The following is a 17,687-nucleotide window of genomic DNA, read 5'->3' on the forward strand; positions in this document are numbered from 1 at the left end:
ATAGAAAATAAGCATAAAAACAAAAGGCAACATTACCCCCGTTCACTTAAATAATGAACCATGAAGAAGAGGTTGTACACAAAACCTGATTCAAATACAATATACATTTATTCTGTCCTGAAATGGTGCTAGGTTTGAGTGGATGTAATTGTTTAACATGAGAAGATTTGCAAAAAGAAGAAAAAAGAAAATGGAAATGGTGACCCAAAATGTTTTGAGAGAATGGTTAATTGGTTGGAGATCTATGAATGGAAATTAAAAAGTTGAAATAGCATCAGAGTAGGAATTGGACTGAATGAAAAAAAACAAGAATGCAAGCCGAAGGGACAAACAGAGGATAAGCATGGGAAAGGCAGAGAAAACTTCAGCAGAAAGTACATGGGAAAGGAGATTGTTGGATAACCTCACACAATGGTTTCATGAGGATGCTAAATAAGTGGGGTGAGAGAGTTGAACCCTATAGTAGCTCACAAAAAAGGGGTCCACAAAGTGTCCTCTTCTCCCCCAAATCAGGACCAAAAGTGAAGTGTATGTAGGAAAAGGTAAAGAACTGGATAGCTTGAATGAATTCAGAAGTAGGAAGAATTGTGGATGACAATTATGTCAGTTATAGAGGGCATACAATGCAAAATACTCTCCAAGAGGTGGAGGGTGACAAGAATGATGAATGCTCTCCACAAAGGAGGGCACTCTATTTAGAGAGGAGATGGAAAAGCCACAGGAGAAAGGGTTGACTGAGGCCGGAAGGATATAAGGAAGTAAGTAAATTGGTCGACTCCGTGAGTTACCAGAATGGAAATGGAAGGGAGTGGAATGGAGTAGTGAGGAAAGGATAGTTATCAAAATAGTGATATGAGAGGAGATGAGCTGCCCTATTTCAATGCCTCTTCTCTCCACTTCATCTTGGTTATCAAGTAGTGGGACACTGCTATACTATGGGCTCAAACTGTTTTACTGAATGCCAGGTTTCTCCATAATATATCCTTTCTCATTCAAATTCTGATCTTGGATCAGCAGATAGATTTGGCAAGTATTACTGAGATACCGCCGCCCTGAGTCCTCCGGGAGAAGGGCGGGGTATAAATTTAATAAAATCTCAAAATCTCAAATCTCACATACAGAAGAGAAAGGGAGTGAGTTCCTCTTGGAGATATGCCTATCTGGGTATCAATAATGCATTAGATGTAATCCATAGTAGGGGAGGAAGAGGATGAGGAGTTATTGTCTAGAAAGCTACATATGATCAGATATGTAATGTGAGAATGGAACTATTCAACCATTATCCCGAACAACTAATTTCATAGGGCACTTCTTGAAGATTTTCCCGAATCCCTGATGTGCATTCTGTAGGATACTTGGTCTGCCTATGGAATATTGGCAATTGACACGATTGCTCCTGAAAGGCATCCTCCTAGTCACCAATCCAGTAAATTTTTGATTTGGCAAAGGCTAAAGATGAATGATAACCAAATACGGGTTATCAAAATGGATAAGAAATGTTTAAGCTTACACTGTAACAGAAAGAGAGGTGAAGTAATTATATTTCTCTACTATTACTGCATTTACTAATTCAACAGCATTGTTTTTAGCAAAACCCAGGCTGTAAGCAATTTTTAACAGAGTCATTGTAATAACAATGGTTTTTAAGCCTAAGCAAATAAATACAATGCATTTAAAAGAAATTTAGATAAATATTATGAATTTAAATATAGTTGAATCACGTATATTTCAAGTTTTAAGTTATATCACCTACCAATAATTCTCTCTACAATTTGATACTGCTTATGCAAGTCATCTGTAAGTTCTTGCTGACAGTTGTAATATTCTACGTCTTCTGGAGAAGCATTTTTCAGCCTGGAAAGAAAATATATACAATGTTAATGACATCATTAAAAAAAACATTGTTACTGATTTCAAGATATGAAAATACTCTAATGAGATGACAACCACCCCATATATGGCTTTTACAGAACTGTGACTTTCATTGGTTGGGTCCTAAAGGATAATATGAATAATGTGGCTTCTTGACTTCCCGCTGCTATCCTGCACAATCCCAAAATCTCTTCCTTAAATATTTAGACAAAGATTTGGGATAATATGAAAGATCTAATGCTTTATGTATTATCTTTCTGACAAGATACTAAAAATGATTTATAATTATACAGGAGATCTGTAAAACTCTCCTGCCTGAGTTTAAGAAGATCTTGAAAGATAATTTGATTTCACAAACCCTCAAACCTAGTTTCACCTCCCAGCATCCATTTTCAGGGGAGGTTGATTTATTATTTCATTTTTGTTATTAGTTGATCTCTACTATTTTTTAAAAAAATATAACCCATATTTGCTTTGGATTAGCTGTGAAAACTGTAATATGGAATGAAAATATTGATTTTTATCAATTATATTATTAGATATAAATAATAAAATAAACAAATATTATAAAAAAGAATAACAAGAAAAAGAGAAGGCTAGCTAACAGTTACTTCAGGACCTCTTGACATGTACTTCATGGCCTAAGATCTAATCTTTTTATTATATCACATGAACCTTAGTCTCAGGAAAGTGAGGACATAGGAAGAACTTTCAGTTGATATCAAGGTATTTAGATCCTACAGTAAGGGGAAAAAGTATTTGATCCCCTGCTGATTTTGTATGTTTGCCTACTGACAAAGAAATGATCAGGCTATAATTTTAATAGTAGGTTTATTTTAACAGTGAGAGAGAGAATAACAACAAAAAAATCCAGAAAAATGCATTTCAAAAAAGTTATAAATTGATTTGCACTTTAATGAGTGAAATAAGTATTTGATCCCCTATCAATCAGCAAGATTTCTGGCTCCCAGGTATCTGTTACACAGGTAATGAGCTGAGATTAGGAGCATTCTCTTAAAGGGAATGCTCCTAATCTCAGCTTGATAACTGTATAAAAGACACCTATCCACAGAAGCAATCAGTCAATCAGATTCCAAACTAGCCACTATGGCCAAGACCAAAGAACTGTCCAAGGATGTCAGAGACCAGATTGTAGACCTACACAAGGCTGGAATGAGCTACAAGACTATCGCCAAGCAGTTTGGTGAGAAGGTGACAACAGTTGGTGTGATTATTTGCAAATGGAAGAAACACAAAATAACTGTCAATTTCCCTGTCTGGGGCTCCATGCAAGATCTCACCTAATGGAGTTTTAATGAGGAATCAGCCCAGAACTACATGGGAGGATCTTGTCAATGATTTCAAGGCAGCTGGGACCATAGTCACCAAGAAAACAATTGGTAACACACTACGCCGTGAAGGACTGAAATCCTGCAATGCCCGCAATGTCCCCCTGCTCAAGAAAGCACATGTACAGGCTCTCCTGAGATGTGTGCAAATTTGGTGGCCAACTACAAGAAACGTCTGACCTCTGTGATTGCCAACAAGGGTTTTGCCACCAAGTACTAAGTCATGTTTTATGAAAGGGCAAATACTTATTTCACTCATTAAAATGCAAATCAATTTATATCTTTTTTGAAATGCGTTTTTCTGGATTTGTTTTGTTCTTATTCTGTCTCTCACTATTAAAATACACCTATCATTACAATTATCGACTGATCATTTCTTTGACAGTGGGCAAACATATAAAATCAGCAGGGGATAAAATACTTTTTTCCCTCACTGTAGCTAGGGGTATGAAAAAGACTGGAAGTAACAATGTACAAAACATTCCATACACAAATTATTCTATGCATGGAATAGTTACCCTATGCCTTGTTTGTAATGAGAATGAAACAGGATTGTATGACTCTAGATATGGACCAAAACACAATATATCAAGTAGAATGTGTGGGTAAAAGTGTGGAAATACCACAGCTAAGGAATTTCTTTAAAAATAGCATGTATGGAGATTAGCAGTCATGGCTAAGAGAAAGAACAGGCTGTGAAGATTATATAACAGACAAGCCGACTGAATAGGCATGCTGAGAACCTGTTACTTATTGCTACCGTAGTCAGTTTCATAATTAAAAATATGCACACAGGCTAATACACTGGGATTGGTGGTTAAATTGGGGAAGGGGAAAAGAAAGAGGCAAAGTTCTGGGAAAATGGGTGGTCAGACTTGTCAGATATGGATTGACAGTGGCTAAAAGGGGAAAGTGAGTGCTGGGAAGTTGGCACAAAGGCCACTTGGAAGAAGATGGGGTGACATGCACAAATCTTGACTTACTCGCCCTATAAAATAATTCCAGAATCCCTCTGGATTTTGTTTCACTTAAAACTTTTTGGTTTATACCAGTTTAGTTGAGTGATTATGGCACCAGGATATAAACCAGGAACCTGTGAGTTCTAGTCCAATCTCAGGAATGAAAGTTGGCTGGATGACTTTGGACCAGTCACTCTCTCAGCCCAACTCCTCTCACAGAGTTGTTGTTGTTCTAGAGTAAATAGGAGAAGGAAGGAGTATTCACCACCCTGAGTTATTTATAAAACTAATGAAGGTGGGATTAAAAAAAATCTAAAAACTCCTGAAACAATAAAATGTCTGGGGTTTTGTTTCTGCTGAATTCAGGCTGACCCAACAATGCTTCAAGCAGAATTTCTGGAATCCATGATTTGCTTTCAGTGTTTTTAAAAAATCTATGGAGATTTTCAGTCATCCTAAAGGTGCTTTTTCATGAGGCAACTGGACTTTCTTTTTTGTTTTTAAAAAAGATTGTCTATTTCATGTACACCCATAATTGGAATCTTAATCACATTTTAATGACTATACATAACTGAGCCAGAACTAAGTTATATTGAATATCCTTTTTTCATACAGTTAAAAACAAGACACCATCTTGCTATAGACTGAAGTCATCTCATTTTTATAAAATGAATCTTTTCACCAACATATTATAACTTAGCCAACCAAGTTTAGTAAATAGTAATAAAGTAGTAATATTTACTATTGCTAAAAAAATCAACAATGTATTTTCTAATAATATTGCACAGCTAATATTTCAGCTGTATATTTCTAAGTATAAAATTTTCAATATTAATTTTTACACATTTTGTGCAACATGAATCAATGTAAAGAATTATTCTCTTATTATTTCCTAATGCAGATTATGGCAGGAGGTATACTGTGCAACCCTATATGTTCATAACTTCAGTAGAATTGTCTTAATAGATTCTACTTTAAATCACATTGATTTAAAGACAAAAATTAGATAGCTTTTTAGAATAATAACATCTTCCTAATTGTTTAGCAAAGATGAGGATATTTATTTTCATCTAATATTTTTTAAAATATGGAAAAGCTGTATCCCTCTATAGTTTAATTTTATGTGGATTTACAGGGATTCCTTGACTTACAACCATTTATTTAGCAACTGTTCGAAGTTACAATGGCACTGACAAAATGTCTTATGACTGGTCCTCATGCTTATGATCGTCACAGCATCCTTATAGTCACATGATAAAAAATTGGCAATCAGCATGCATTTATGACAGTTGCAGTGTCCATGGCCATATAATCACTGTTTACACTGTCCTAGTCAGCTACCAAAACACAAAATCAGTGGGGAAACCATTGATTCACTTAATGACTGTGTAATTCACTTGACAACACTGGCAAAAAAAGTTATAAATTCAGGTGCAACTCATTTAACAACTGCCTTGCTTAGCAACAAAAATCTGGTTTCAACTGGGGTTGCAAGTCAAGGACTACTTGTATCATTAAAATTTTTACATTCAAATAAAATCTATTCATTCTTCTGCTAAACCAATGAAGATACCCTGAATTTGGTGATCAAGAGTACTGACATACCTTGAATTTGAAAATGTAAATTATTTAATTACATTTGCCTTATATAACATACAAATATTATGTTAAAAATATATTATGATAATTTGCAAACACTCACCAACGCTTAGTTTCCTGATCCTTTTTCTTATAGTTGTCCAGTTTCTTCATTCCTCTAACATTCTGCTGCTTTAGAGTTTCTTCAGTTTCCCAGGTATTATGAATATGGGACCAACCTTTCCATTTAATCAAATACTGCATATCACCAGATTCTTTTGATTTATCATGTCCTGCATTTGGATCTCCATCAGCTTCAACTGCATAGATAGTGGTTGTAGCACCAGTTGCTGAGAAAAATAGCCATAGTTTTAAAAAAACTGTACAATTATTAGATAGAATATAAAATATCAGATGGATTTAATGTGATAATATGATGCAGTGTCAAATTAAAAGTTTCACAAAAATAATATTATTCTACCAAAGAATTGACTAATGTAATTTCAATCAATCTAAAACAAACTATAGTGATTACTATAAGATACCAAATTAGATTCAGGAACTTGGACTAGAGATGCTGATTAGCTGAAGTTTCCTCTTCATGATGGGCAATCATTAGCATACAGGTAAAACTCGCTTACTGACTGTCTTGTTCAGCAACTGTTCAAAGTTATACTACTGATGAAAAAATAATTTTATGACCAATGCTCAGGTTTACACCCTTTGCAATGTCAGAGTCACATGATTACCATTTATAGTTAATACACAATATCTGTGCCTGCCTATTATTTTTCTCCAATCCTTGCAGAATTGAGAAATTGCAGAGTAAACGGTAACAAGAAAGTAAACAGGCACACAACAAAAAATACACACTGAAAGGCAGCAGCGATGAGTAGGCTCCGGCCGAGAGCTGCAAGCACACTACTCAAACTGCCCATTGTATTCCCCATTGCATGCTTGCTTACTTGCTTGTGATCCCTTCTCAAATCTCTCCACTCTGCAAGGAGGGGGAGGGGGAAGAAAAAAGCCGGTCAGCCACACAGGAGAGATTTTTTATAAATCATTTGATTTTTTCCTTTTTTCCTTGCAGGGGAGAAAATGCTTAAACAAGGGGGGAGGAGACAAGTAATAATATCTCCTCTGTACCTGACTTGTTTTTTTCTTCCTCCCCCCCCCCATACAAATGGAAAGAGTAGAGAGGAAGAGATCACAAATGAATAAGTAGATACAATGAGGAATACACTAGTCTGTATGCATAGCTGTTGTGTGTGCCTTCTTATTCTCTGGTAATCCCTTTCTCTCCAATAAATGTAAAAGGAAAAAAATCCCTTCTTGCTGACCATTCCAAAGGATGGGAGAGTGGAGAGAAAAGGAAAGCAGTTACCGTCATGAGATTCCCCACTTAGCAACTGCTTCACTTAACAACAGAGCTGCTGCTTTCAATGGTGATAGGTAAATAAGGACTATCTGCAATTAGAGGTACATTGTGCTCCAAATGGTTAATTGCCATCTGCTGTATCTCTGTTATCTCTCAGAAGATCTCAATGGAGATTCTCACCTTCTCATGCTTGGCATTTAATAGGGAGCAGCTTAGTTGTGTTTTAGATGCCCCACTCCAAGACTGCTTATTTTAACCAAGTTTTCCTTGGAAAGATAGATAGACTGACAGACACACCCATAGGTACAAATGCTTTAGTTGTTTAATGTTATCCTAATCACTAGTAATTGATTATTCAATCCACATATTCAATAGTATCATTCCTCAACAGAAGAGTACAGATAGTCCTTGACTTACAATACAATTGAACCCAAAATTTTCATTGCTAAGCAAGACAGTTAAGTGAGTTTTGCCCGATTTTATGCTCTTTCTTGCCACAGTTGTTATGTGAGTCACTGCAGTTGTAAGTTAGTAACCCAATTGTTAAGTGAATCTAGCTTCCCCATTGACTTTGCTTGTCAGAAAGTTGCAAAAGGTGATCACATGACCCCTGGGATACTGTAACTGTCATAAATACATGCCAGTTGCCAAGTGTCAAAGTTTTGATCATATGACCACGGGGATGCTGCAATGATCCTAAGTGTGAAAAACAATAATAAGTCTCTTCTTTTCAGTGCCATTGTAACTTTGAAGGTCACTAAATGAACAGTTGAAAGTTGATGACTACCTCTATACCATGTAGTATACAAATAATGTTTAAGTGCTAAAGAAAATAAGTCCTTTTTATCAATAAAATTAGTAAACCATGAAACCTTTTAAATCAATGTTTTTTCAGTTATTTTACATAGAAAAATATGTATTTAATGTTATTTTAAGATACCTCAAGCCATATGGCCCCGAGATACCCTATAGCCATTCAATGTACACTGCAATAAAATCAAAACAAAACTATAACAATTATGAATATATTTTATTAGTGTAAATTAAAGATTACCTCCTTTTCGTCCAACACGACTATCCATAAATTTTTCAATTGTTTCAAATTCATCTTCTTCAGGCTGTGGAACATCTTCTCCACAGACTTCGAGGAGATCATCTGAATCTGTCTTTGCTTCTTCAGCTTCTTTATAACTAACATTTACTGTTGCCTGGCGGCGAGAACCTCTTTTATCATAATCATCATCATCATCTGATGATGATGATGATGAGTCAAGTTGTCTTTTTTTCTGCACTGCAGTTTTCTTTCCACTTTTTTGTTTTATTCTTAAATAATAAATAATAATAGAAAAATAGTCTTTCAAAATATTCTCTAGTCAATGCCTGGAAAAAATGACTTATGAGTATTCTTAGAAAACTGTGAGCTGTACAAATACTGAGATTTTTTATAAATTTCTTGAATAAAAACTTGAAAACTGTAAAGTATTAAAACCAAGCAACTTCACTGCTCTAGCTTCTGCTCACAATTTTTTTTCTTCCTGTACAATAATTTCAGCCCACTCATTTTCACACAAACAGGACATAGTACACTATTGAAATAAATAAGAAATGTAGTTTGAATGCTGAATAATGGACAACCTACTTATCAAAGTGATCCAAACCCTGGATTTCTCTATAGCATTTATTATGAAAAAAAGCAGCTGGAAACTCAACTATGATGTTCCATGTGCTCCCTGGAATGTTAGATTAATATATCAACTATCATTTGGAACCAAACATATTATCCTGACTTAAAAAATACACTGTAATGTATAAAAGCAAATTAAATTAAGAAAATGTCAGATTTGGCTGGCTACTCAGCAGTAGCATCTAGAAAATTATCAGAATTGCATGCCCAAAAGTTCAATAAGCGAAAGCCTAAATTCATAGCGCTACTACCGTGTTTCCCTGAAAGTAAGGCCTACCCCAAAAATAAGCCCTAGATTGATTTTTGGGGTGGGACTAATATAGTTTTGGGGCAAGGCACACACTTAAAAATCAAACTAGGGTGGTGGTAGGGTTGTGGATCTGCCCTACGCGCCACGCACCCACTTACCTTGCAGTCAGGCCTCTCCTTGCCAGCCCACTTCTTCTGCGGCGTCTTTTGCAGCCAGGCCTGCATTTCTCAGTCACAGGCCTTTCCAGAAAGCCTGTGCAGTCAAGAACCGAGCTATGGTTTCAGTCCATAACTCGATTCTGCAAGACCTCTGCAGCCGAAGACCAAGCTATGGATTGAATCCAAAGCTCGGTACTTGGATGCAGTCGCCTTCCGGAAAGGCCTGACTGCAAAATACAGGTCAGAATGCAGCTGCAGAATGCAGCTGCTCCTTCAGGCCCAGAAAAAGTGGACTGGCTGGGCAGGGCTGTCTGTGCCGGAGGTGAGTCAGACATCCCCTGGAAATAAGACTTGGTGCCTCTTTTGGAGGCAAAAAAAAAAAAAAAAAGACCCGGTCTTATTTTTGGGGAAACACAATAGATTGTGAAAATTAAGGGAACAGTTTGCTAAGAAATAGATTTGTGCCTCCTTTTATGACAGATGAATGAGGATGAAGTAACAGCTCATTGTCTTATAGTTTAGCAATGAGCACAAAAAGTAATTCCCTCTAACACAGATTAAACTATCCATAAAATCTCTGAGATATCCATTTGAGGCAACCAGTTGGCAATTTGACTAATGCAGTTGATATCAAACTCAGTGGAGACTTGTGGCAACATGCACTCATTTCTATTGGAGCCCATATTCTGTTCAAGATGTTATCAATCCAAGATTGTACTTTGGTTTTCTGAAAACTGAGATTTTCATTTGATATTAGAGCTTTGCTCATCTAGGCCATCAATTAAATGTTTCTTTTCAAAATCCAGCTTCCTAGCATATAGAGAGATAATTTACTGAGTGAACATTTACCCCAAAGGATTCTTCAATATTAACTTTTACTTTCTAAAGTGGTATTACCTACCTACTTGGAGGCTTCCTGCTTTTGACTTTATTTTTTGGTTCATAATCAGATTCACTCTCTTCACAACTACTTTTATCTCTGCTTTCTTCCATATCAGAATCTGAAGCCGTTCCCGAAACAGATCCTGATCCAGACATTTGCCAATCTTCACTATTCAGGTTAAAATTACAGAAAAAATATTTAACTATATATTCTCAATCTGTTCTAAAAGTAACAACCAAAACATTTTAGTATTGAGTTTCACAAAAGGAATATTACTATCCACCGTATTTTGGAGCAATATTGAACTAGTAGAAAAGTTATTATAAAAGGTTTACAGGAAAAGTATGCAAAACGTTTTAAATATAAATATATTATTTTTGAATTAAGTAAACTGAAATGAACAATTAAATGTTTTTGTGGGTATTTCAGCTTCATATAACTTTTCATATTTTCACATGACAATACTTAATCATGAATGATTTAAATCATTAACATAAAGCATTTACTAATTCCTTACAATGATAACTGCCACATTAACAATATTAAGTATAGGGGAAAGTGGCATTTACATAATAACATACCACAGAGGGGTTGTTAATTTACATTTCTGAGATTGTGGTGTGTGGATGTGGGAAAAGAAAAACCCAGAAAAAATAAAAATGAAAAAACAGTTTCTTTGTCCTACTTTAAAGATAATAAATACAGTAGATTTTTAAAAAATAAAACCAAAAAAGACAGGTTGCTTAACAAAATAGCTGTATTCGTCTATAACTCTTATTCATAGTAATGAATTCTTTAAAGAGTCACGCTTATACAAGACATTAACTACAATAAATATTTTTCTATCTCCAGCAAGCATCACTAGTAACAGCATTTGTCCTGAATTTGAATCTGAAGCAGTGAATTCATTCCTGCATTGTTTTCTACTATTACTTTGAAATAAAGCAGTTTTGATATAATTTCAAGTGTATTTCTTATACTAAAGGACCTGCAAACTAAAGCCCCTTACACCAGTCTCCTATTATGTTCTCAAGCTGAGAGAGATAGAGCTCCTCCATATTGCATTATGCATCAAATATTTCTTAACATCTCTTAAATATGGCGGTAAGAAAAATCTACACTTTCTAGATTTAAAATCAAGAGGTGGGAGGGACTGTACTGCTCTTTAACTTGCTGAAAAGGAACATAAACTAGTCAGTCACACTTGTGTTCTGCTGTAGTTGCCTGAAATTCTCTCTAATATTAGAGGATTTATAGTCCATATAAATCCTGATGTGATTATAGAAAATATACCAATGAAGAAGTATAAGAATATTATTCCTTGGATAATAAACAAAATATCTCTGAAAATAAACTTGCACTAGTAGGCATGGAGTAAATGAAATAAGTTTAATGAAGCAAAATTTTTATTTCCTACTCTTTATGTTTCTTCCTCTTGATTTCATTGGATGAGTCATCTCCAGAATCCTCACTACTTGATGATTCCTAAACAGTAAAAATATGTATGAACGTTATTATCACCTTATTAATTTAATAATAATAATAATAATAATAATAATAATAATAATAATAATAATAATAATAATAATAATAATAATAATAATTCATTAAATGTATATTCTGCCTGACAAATTTATATATAGCTATTCCAACTACCCAAGGAACTGTAGGCTGCAAACAGAAATAAAGAAAACCAACTATAAAGCTCCATTAAAAGGCAACTGTATCAAAGCCCCTAAAAATTGTGCTGTCAATGAGTTTAACTTTTATACAATGATTAAAGCATATTCATTAGAATCATGAAAAAATAAATTTGCTAAGCAATTGTAAAGATGCAATGCCATTCTAAGTTAAGGAAACAATTATTATCTAAAGAGCTTCTAGTCATAAATCTGAAATGTAACTTTTCTTTAATGAGAAATGTTCCATTTTTTCTTTAATTACTGAATTATTTAAAAAAATGAAATTCAATCATGATTATTTACCTCTTCTGATCCACTATTTATGGATGCTGCTTTTGACTGCTGTTGCTGTTTCCTGAGCATTGCAGATCTCTGTACAGCAAGAATGCTTGGATTTGATTTCCAAAACTGAAGTGGGATACATGTAAAAACATTACAGAATGGTAAGATAATGGCAGCAGTTGCTAATATTATTTCTTAATGAATTCTCTGGTTAGATAGAAGCCAGATTATTTCTTACTTTACTAAAGAGCATTAGGCAATGAAGTAAATCAGCAAATAGCTAGAATGTAGGTAGCAGTATCATTCCTGCAGTGAAAATAACCTAACAGAAATAATAAAGGAAAAACATGCCTACCACGTGGAGGGCCCATTTCTCCCCCATCTTCAATAAACAATGCTTTCTGGCTAGTGAATGGGCTGCTTTGGGGCTTTGGGTACTGTTCAATATCTTCATCAATGACTTAGATGAGGGAATTGAAGGGGAACTCATCAAATTTGCAGATGACACCAAACTGGCAGGAGTAGCCACCACCCCAGAAGACAAACTCGGGATCCAAAAAGATCTCGACAAACTTGAACAATGGGCCCTATCCAACAAAACGAGTTTCAATGTGGAGAAAAGCAAAGTTTTACATTTAGGCAGGAAAAATCAAAGGTACAAGTACAGATTGGGTGAGACCTGGCTTAAAAACAGTAACTGTGAGAGGGACCCTGGAGTCCTAGAGGACGATCACTTGAATATGAGCCAGCAGTGTGCAGCAGCAGCCAAAAAAGCTAATACAATCCTGGGTTGTATAAACAGAGGCACAGAATCAAGATCACGCAAAGTACTAGTACCGCTTTATAAAACCCTAGTAAGTTGGTTAGAAAAAATATTAGGAGAACATATTGACTTTAAACCTGAACTTTTCTTATTAGGTATAATGCCAGAAAAAATTAACAAACAAAGCCTATATTTGATTTTACACGTCACTACAGCAGCAAGAATAATCTTTGCGCAATATTAGAAAAATGAAGGACTACCACCAGAGGAAGAAATAATCAGAAAAATACTGGAATGCGCAGAGATGGACAGATTAACTATGAGATTGAAAGACAAAAAAGAAACAAAATATTATCAAACTTGGGATCTATTTTATCAATGGCTAGAGGAAAGAACAAAGGATTAGGAATTGAATACGTATTAGCATTGTTATACTCAAGACAGCACTTTGGTTGAAAAATTAATATATGTATGTAAGAGAAAACTAATAAAATCTTGATTAAAAAATAAATAAATAAAACCCTAGTAAGACCACACCTGGAATACTGCAGCCAATTTTGGTCACCATATCACAAAAAAGATATTCAGAGTTTGGAAAAAAAAATTCAGAGAAGAGCAACTAAGGTGATCAAAACATCTTGATTTGAGGTTTGAGACTGCATGGAAGGGAACAAGTTAACCCTAGTTCATTCAAGTTCAACCCTAGTTAAAATAAAACCTTGAGGCCATCTTTAATACTAAATAGATAACATTCCCCCAGAAGTGGTGTGCAATCTGGGAATCCTTCTGGACACCCACCTCTTCCTGGAAAGATTCTATATAGATTTCTTTTGTGGATCTATTGCACCCTTTGCTCTGCTCACTGTCAATCACACCTTAATGACTTCATGGTTACATTACTGAAATGCATTTTACCATAAGGTTTTTTCTTGAAGAAGCTTCAGAAACTTCAACTAGTACACAATGCAGTAACTCATGCACACTTGGAAGCTGCAAAGTTTGCCGGAAAAAGCACCAAGGGGTAATCTATATTACCCAGTATGCTTCTGGGTACAATTCAATTTGCTGGTTATTATCTTTAAAGGCCTATTTGGCATACCCAAGTTATTTGTGGGACTATCCATTTCTGAGAGTTTATGCCCATTTCACTAGATGCTACAGAGTCAGGACATTCCAGGTTTTTGTCCTCTCATACTGTATTATTTTAATTGATTCTGGGTTGTTATATTGTTTTTATATATATTGTTTACCCTTAGAATTATGTACTTAAAATGAGCAGCTATAAATAAATACATCTTATGCAATGCTTTTATCAATTATTTTTTCCAGCATTGCAGTGTATTACATTTCCAATTGTGTTTCATATGCTCAGTTAATACAGTATCAATTTAAAATAGTGTCAATTATAAATAATTCATTCATTTTACCTCAGCTCCATCAACCTTTGGATGTTTAGCTTGGACTTTCTTTTCCTTGGATGTGTCAGACTCTGATTCTGATTGACTGCCAGACTCTGAACCAGAATCTGAATCACTGCTTCCTGATCGGCTGCTACTTCCATTGCTGCTGCTTCCAGAACTTGAACCAGATCCAGATCCAGATGCTGACCCAGAATCATCATCTGATTGGCTGCAATTATAAATAAGAATTAAGAAAGCTAGGAAAAGGCAATAAACAAATGTTTATTTGTAATTTTAAAGCTCCTCTAATAGAGTTAAAATAGTATATATAGATATTCAGTGAATTACATCTTAGACTGGGACTTCCATGAAATCTATGTCAATCTATTAAAACATTTCACTCAATTCAAATAGTAAATTAGAAGCTTGAATAGTTCTTAGAAAATGGAGAAGACACAGCACTGAATGATTTCAGGCATCATGTTGCTAAGCAACTGAGCACTTCATTCTGAACTTAGTAATATTAATAGCAGCAAAGGGAACACTGGCTTAATTTTTCCTCCATGCTAGTCATGAAAGAATTATCTTCCTCCACAATTAACATGGAAGCACAGTGATCCTCTGTCAGCCTTCATCTGAAGCTTGTTTTTATGGTAATCATTGGGAGGTTAAAATATTTTTGCAAGGCAGTAATTTGGGGAACCTTATTTATAGGCTGCTTTATATTTCAGTTTCTTATATGCAACTTTGTTAACACAAACATAAATAAAAGCAATTGGCTAGCTATACTGATTTGTGCCACATTTGATAAAATCTGTCCCAAGAAATTTTCACAATACAGCAACTAAAACATTCTTTTCCAAATAGGCACTCCCTATCATGTTTCCAATATAAAGTACAGACATATTCATAACATTCAACAGAATGTACGTTTATATAAATGGGAGATTTGTCTATCCATCCATCCATGAAAAAATAATAAAGCAGAAATAAGCAAGATGATGTTCAAGAGCAGCCCACTATGTCCCTAAGCACTTCTCTTGGTGATAATCACGCTCCTTATTTTACTGAACTTATAAAAAATGATTATTTTCAAACATTAAAGATGATGTTAGAATGCTATAAAATAAAGTATTAGTATCTAATTTCAATATTCATTTGTAGAAATGTGTTTGGCTCCCACACCCTCATACTGTATAATAGAAAAACCCAAAGAGTCAGAATAGAAGAGAAAGAACTGGAGAAAATCGCAAAATACAAAAGAGTTGCAAATAGAAATAGAACTATTGGGGCAAAGAAAGCAAAGATAGTACCAATAGTAATAGTTGCCTTGGGTGCAATTCCAAAAAAACCCCAAAAACTGAAGCTCCACTTGAACACCATCATCATTGACAAAATCACCATCAATCAACTGCAAAAGACAGCTTTTCCTGGAACAGTTTACATCCTGTGATGATATCTTTAACACCATCAAACAGCATTTGCCTATGCCAGGACTTTGTGAAGGCCTGGGAGGAGAGATATATCTTCAAGGATCTCCAAAATATCAACAATTTTAAACTTTTTTAGAATTCTGTTTTTATGAGTGCCAGTTGCCATGGTAAATACAGTGATTTGAAAACCACATTTAAAATATCTAGAGTAGAAGTATACAATGTGAGACTTATGGAAACTTGCAGTCTCCAAAAGCCTAAAATCCAGCTCCAGCTCAAACATTATTACAATGCTTAGAGTGATTGAAAGAAGAATTAAATACACAACCAAAAAATAATAACAGTAGGCACATTTAATTATATGTAATTGCAAATTATAGTATATTTATTTCTAAATAACATTATTATTAACAAGATGCCGTTGTCTTCAGGTTATTTCTAGAAAAATGAGAAAAGTTTAATCTAAAATATCTTTCATTTCGGTGAATTATTTGAATATTATTGTTTCACAAATTAGGTTTTACAAAGAGAAAACAGGATATGTAGATACCAATCATCACTTCTTCTTGCATTTGTGAAGCTGTGGCAAGATGGCAAGCTGTGATAGGAAAATATTATTGGACTTATTGAGAACATATAACTCCAAAGTATACAATGACAATGACAGCCAGAAAATAAGATACAGATGAGAGAACTTTAGCTCCTTTCAGCCCCTTCACTCCTAAAACTGCCCAACTGAGAGGATGCCCTCTATCCATCGCAAAAAATATATCTTAAAGATATATATATTTTCCTATTGGTGGAGGATGGCATCCAAAATTCCATGAAAACAAGAAATCTAGTGAGAATATGATATGAATAACGTGTCGTTCAAAAGGATATTTAGATGAAGCAGCAATGTTAAGCCTACATGATAAATGACGAATAAATAGCTCTTTTACCCAATGGGCATCTGTTATCAAAGACAGAGATTATATGCTCTGGGCCAATATACCATGATTCTTTCAGGAAAAAACAAGAATTATGCACACTTGAATCCATGTAGAAAACATTGCCACCTAAATGGGCCCAGTGCTCTTTGACATCTTCATCAAAGATTTGGATGAGGGGATAGATGGGGAACTCATCAAATTTGCAGACGACACCAAACTGGAAGGAATAGCCAACACTCCAGATGATAGGCTTAAGATACAGAAGGATCTTGACAGACTTGAACATTGGGCACTATCTAACAAAATGAAATCCAATGGTGAAAAAAGTAAGGTTCTACATTTAGGCAAGAAAAACCAAATGTACAGGTGCAGTATAGGTGGTACCTTGCTCAATAGTAGTAACTGTGAGAGGGATCTCGGAGTCCTAGTGGACAATCCTTAAATATGAGCCAGCAGTGTGCTGCAGCTGCCAAAAAAGCCAACACAGTGCTGGGCTGCATTAACAGAGGGATAGAATCAAGATCACGTGAAGTGTTAATACCACTTTACAATGTCTTGGTAAGGCCACACTAGGAATATTGCATCCAGTTTTGGTCATGATGATGTAAAAAAGATGTTGAGACTCTAGAAAGAGTACAGAGAAGAGCAACAAAGATGATTAGGAGACTGAAGGCTAAAACATATAAAGAATGGTTGCTGGAATTGGGTACTGTATGTCTAGTTTAATGTAGAGAATGACTAGGGCAGGGGTAGGCAAGCTGGCTCAGGAATTCTGGGAGTTGAAGTCCACGAGTCATAAAAGAGCCAAGATTGCCTACCCCTGGACTAGGGTGACATGATAGCAGTGTTCCAATATCTCAGGGGTTGCCAAAAAGAAGAGGGAGTCAACCTTTTCTCCAAAGCACCTGAAGGCAGGACAAGAAGCAATGGATGGAAACTAATCAAAGAGAGAAGCAACCTAGAACTGAGGAGAAATATCCTGACATTTAGAACAATTAATCAGTGGAACAGCCTGCCTCCAGAAGTTGTGAATGCTCCAACTGGAAATTTTTAAGAAGAGACTGGACAACCATTTGTCTGAAAT

The 17,687-nt window shown here is 35.2% G+C and overlaps 1 protein-coding gene across 1 annotated transcript in view; it reads right to left on the minus strand.

The window, feature by feature from the left end:
- CHD1 (chromodomain helicase DNA binding protein 1) overlaps nt 1–17,687 on the minus strand; it is a 57,492-nt gene that overhangs the window by 35,044 nt on the left and 4,761 nt on the right. Inside the window, exons 2-8 of the mRNA XM_015824419.1 lie at nt 14,266–14,467; nt 12,097–12,201; nt 11,529–11,596; nt 10,130–10,279; nt 8,191–8,459; nt 5,883–6,108; nt 1,754–1,854 (exon numbers count right to left, since the gene is read on the minus strand). Of these exons, the coding sequence (XP_015679905.1) occupies nt 1,754–1,854; nt 5,883–6,108; nt 8,191–8,459; nt 10,130–10,279; nt 11,529–11,596; nt 12,097–12,201; nt 14,266–14,467 (1,121 nt within the window). The remainder of the gene's footprint in view (nt 1–1,753; nt 1,855–5,882; nt 6,109–8,190; nt 8,460–10,129; nt 10,280–11,528; nt 11,597–12,096; nt 12,202–14,265; nt 14,468–17,687) is intronic.

Source organism: Protobothrops mucrosquamatus, unplaced genomic scaffold (genome assembly GCF_001527695.2).
Source record: "Protobothrops mucrosquamatus isolate PMUCROS unplaced genomic scaffold, P.Mucros_1.0 scaffold2228, whole genome shotgun sequence".
NCBI classification, from domain to species: Eukaryota; Metazoa; Chordata; class Lepidosauria; order Squamata; family Viperidae; genus Protobothrops; species Protobothrops mucrosquamatus.